This window comes from Montipora foliosa, chromosome 6 (genome assembly GCF_036669935.1).
Source record: "Montipora foliosa isolate CH-2021 chromosome 6, ASM3666993v2, whole genome shotgun sequence".
Classification (NCBI taxonomy): Eukaryota; Metazoa; Cnidaria; class Anthozoa; order Scleractinia; family Acroporidae; genus Montipora; species Montipora foliosa.
The window spans coordinates 19,716,623-19,719,122 of NC_090874.1; the positions used below are offsets into that span (position 1 = coordinate 19,716,623).

Below are 2,500 nucleotides of genomic sequence, written 5' to 3' on the forward strand. Positions count from 1 at the left end.
TTGTCTGATGATGAAAAAAGATTTGCAGTGGATTACGATCTCAAAAGCAAAACGTGCCTTTCAGAGTACGTTGTTGGCGTCAGGCGCATAACACTTCAAGATAATAGACCTTTTTACCGATACGGCGGCCATTTTGATTTCTCTTGTTTCAAATAGCTATTATGGGATACCCAGGCGGCAAATACATTTTAATTTGCCCCCTGAGCATCCCATAATGTCTTTCGAAACAATAGAAATCAAAATGGCCGCCGAATCTGCAAAAAGGTCTATTGTGTCATTGCATATTAAAAACGCCTAACGGCCAAGGCTTCAAACGCCAGCTTTTCAAACTACTTCTTTCAACTCAGAGGATGCTAGAATTAGGGACTTGTTAACCAATCACGTGCCTTGTAAACTTTGCTATCGCCCACTCACTCGCGTCTAAGCTGAGAGAAATTTAAGTTTAAACGTAAAGAAGAGCTTGGTATAACGTTATGCGAATGTGAAACAATTTTAAATTAATTAATCATGGAGGCATACGAGGCTCTGTAAAAATGCTTTCAATAAGAAATGTCCGTGATATTATACAAGATACTGTTTCAAAAAAACATAAGGGCGTAGCAACTTTTCTCATGATGCGTCAACGTGTTGAAGACATTTAAAATTTCTCGGTCGATGACAAAGATGGACAATGCCACGTTATCACGTATGGGCTTTTGGTAGTAATATAGTAGCCTGTCCTCGTTACCAGGTGCTTGTAGTGGTTCTTTGGTGAATGACATGCATTTGGCTAATGCCAGTTCCAAAATTCAAATAAACTGGGGGCGAGCCGGACTTCAACCGTTTTAAATGTTAAGAGACAGCCATAAAATCATGAGACCGTTTTCAAGAAAGATCAAATAAAAATTAGCCAGTTTACCAAGTATGAGGTTGAATAGTTTGATTGCAACCAACAGGTAAGACTTTACAAGCCAGGAAAATGAGAGTGTATTGTTAAGAGACGCCATATCTTAGAGTCCCTACTTTCTCCGGGTAGTTTCAAACCGCGCAAAAATATCCCTGTATTAGTAAGCATCACCGATAGGAAATCCGAGTATCTTGAGATGCGCAGAACGTATGCGCAATAATAATAGTAGGCACCGTCCTTAAGCACATTTGTATGGAATACGGAAAACCAGTTTCGGCAACTCAGAGCCCATTTTATCACTCACGATCAATTTAGCATAGTCTAACTTCGTTAATTGACTTATTTTTAATTAATCTTTCCGGTGGTGAGGTTGAATTTTTGATATTAATGTAATAAGGACAATGTGGACATTGGTCAGAGTGCATTCTTCTTTAGTGAACGAGTTATAGGGTGAGCGCATCTATGCTGTCTATGTTACTCCCAATGAGCTCTTGGAAGAAGAATTTAGATTACTTACCTTGTTCCCTGAAGCATGTGGAAACTGTAAATTTGCAAACGTATCCGTACCACATACTACAAGGCGTATCGTTCCACGTGCCGTTGGCTCCCAGAAAAAAAACGCAATCACCCAGTCCGTAATCATTGTCCGGCTCGCCAGCTTCCCAGTTTGTATAAGCCAGAGGGCAACCGTCCGACCAAACAAATGTTCCCTCAATATTTGAGTCACTTAGGCCGATATAAATGTCGTTGTTGCCTGAGATATTGCGGATAAATTCATTCTCTTGAAAGCTATGTATGGACGCCAGCTGTGCTCCTTCTTGTTTGCACATTGCAGAAGCAGCTGAAAATGTCATCAATTTATTTGAAACTTTGTAACAGGCTTGATTCCACTCGTGCCAACCGACTTTGCAGAGGATTGATATTACGTGCCAAGGCAAAATCACTGAGGAAAGAATATACATTGAATCAGTTCAAAATTTTATCTGCGCGGAGCACCATGGGTAAGAAAATATGGTAACCTATCTGTGAGAGAAAATTTTGTTTCGGTCTCTGTACGACCGTACCACCACCCACCCCTCCATGTATACCAATGTGAACCTCTGTGGTGCAACCCGCGTTTTTTGGCGGCAAGTTTCTTTAATAATAATAACAACAATAATAATGATAACAATATTAATATTAATAATAAATGGGCACTGGGGAAGAACAGGTTGGTACCGTAGCCTACCACGGGAATATGGACGCACCCGCCCACCAGAGTCTTGGGTGGCACCTTTGGCAAGTACCAACAACCCAAAAACCACCCGTGTTAGGGTTACAACAACCTCATTTGATGAGAGGATGTCAAATATTGAATTTCACACGAACGACGTCAATAAGACTGGAGCTTGTGGTGATGGTGTCGCGTCCAGCAGGTGTCCTTTAGATCAGCAGCGCAGGCCCGGTCGTCATCCTGCTACTGCTGAACAACGACAGAAGAGACTAGGATGGTCAAAGAAGGATAAAAAACGGTTGTTTGAATGTTACATCAGCACGGGACTGTTTCCATATTTTAGATCACGCCTCTACGACTTTCAACTCAATATAAAAGAGGCTTTTCATATTCAAAGAGAA

The 2,500-nt window shown here is 41.1% G+C and overlaps 1 protein-coding gene across 1 annotated transcript in view; it reads right to left on the reverse strand.

Moving 5' to 3' along the window:
• LOC138008810 (C-type lectin mannose-binding isoform-like) overlaps positions 1-2,500 on the reverse strand; it is a 26,870-nt gene that overhangs the window by 2,780 nt on the left and 21,590 nt on the right. The window contains exons 2-3 of the mRNA XM_068856111.1: positions 1,404-1,829; positions 1-4 (exon numbers count right to left, since the gene is read on the reverse strand). The exon at positions 1-4 is cut by the window's left edge and continues 2,780 nt beyond it. Of these exons, the coding sequence (XP_068712212.1) occupies positions 1-4; positions 1,404-1,829 (430 nt within the window). The remainder of the gene's footprint in view (positions 5-1,403; positions 1,830-2,500) is intronic.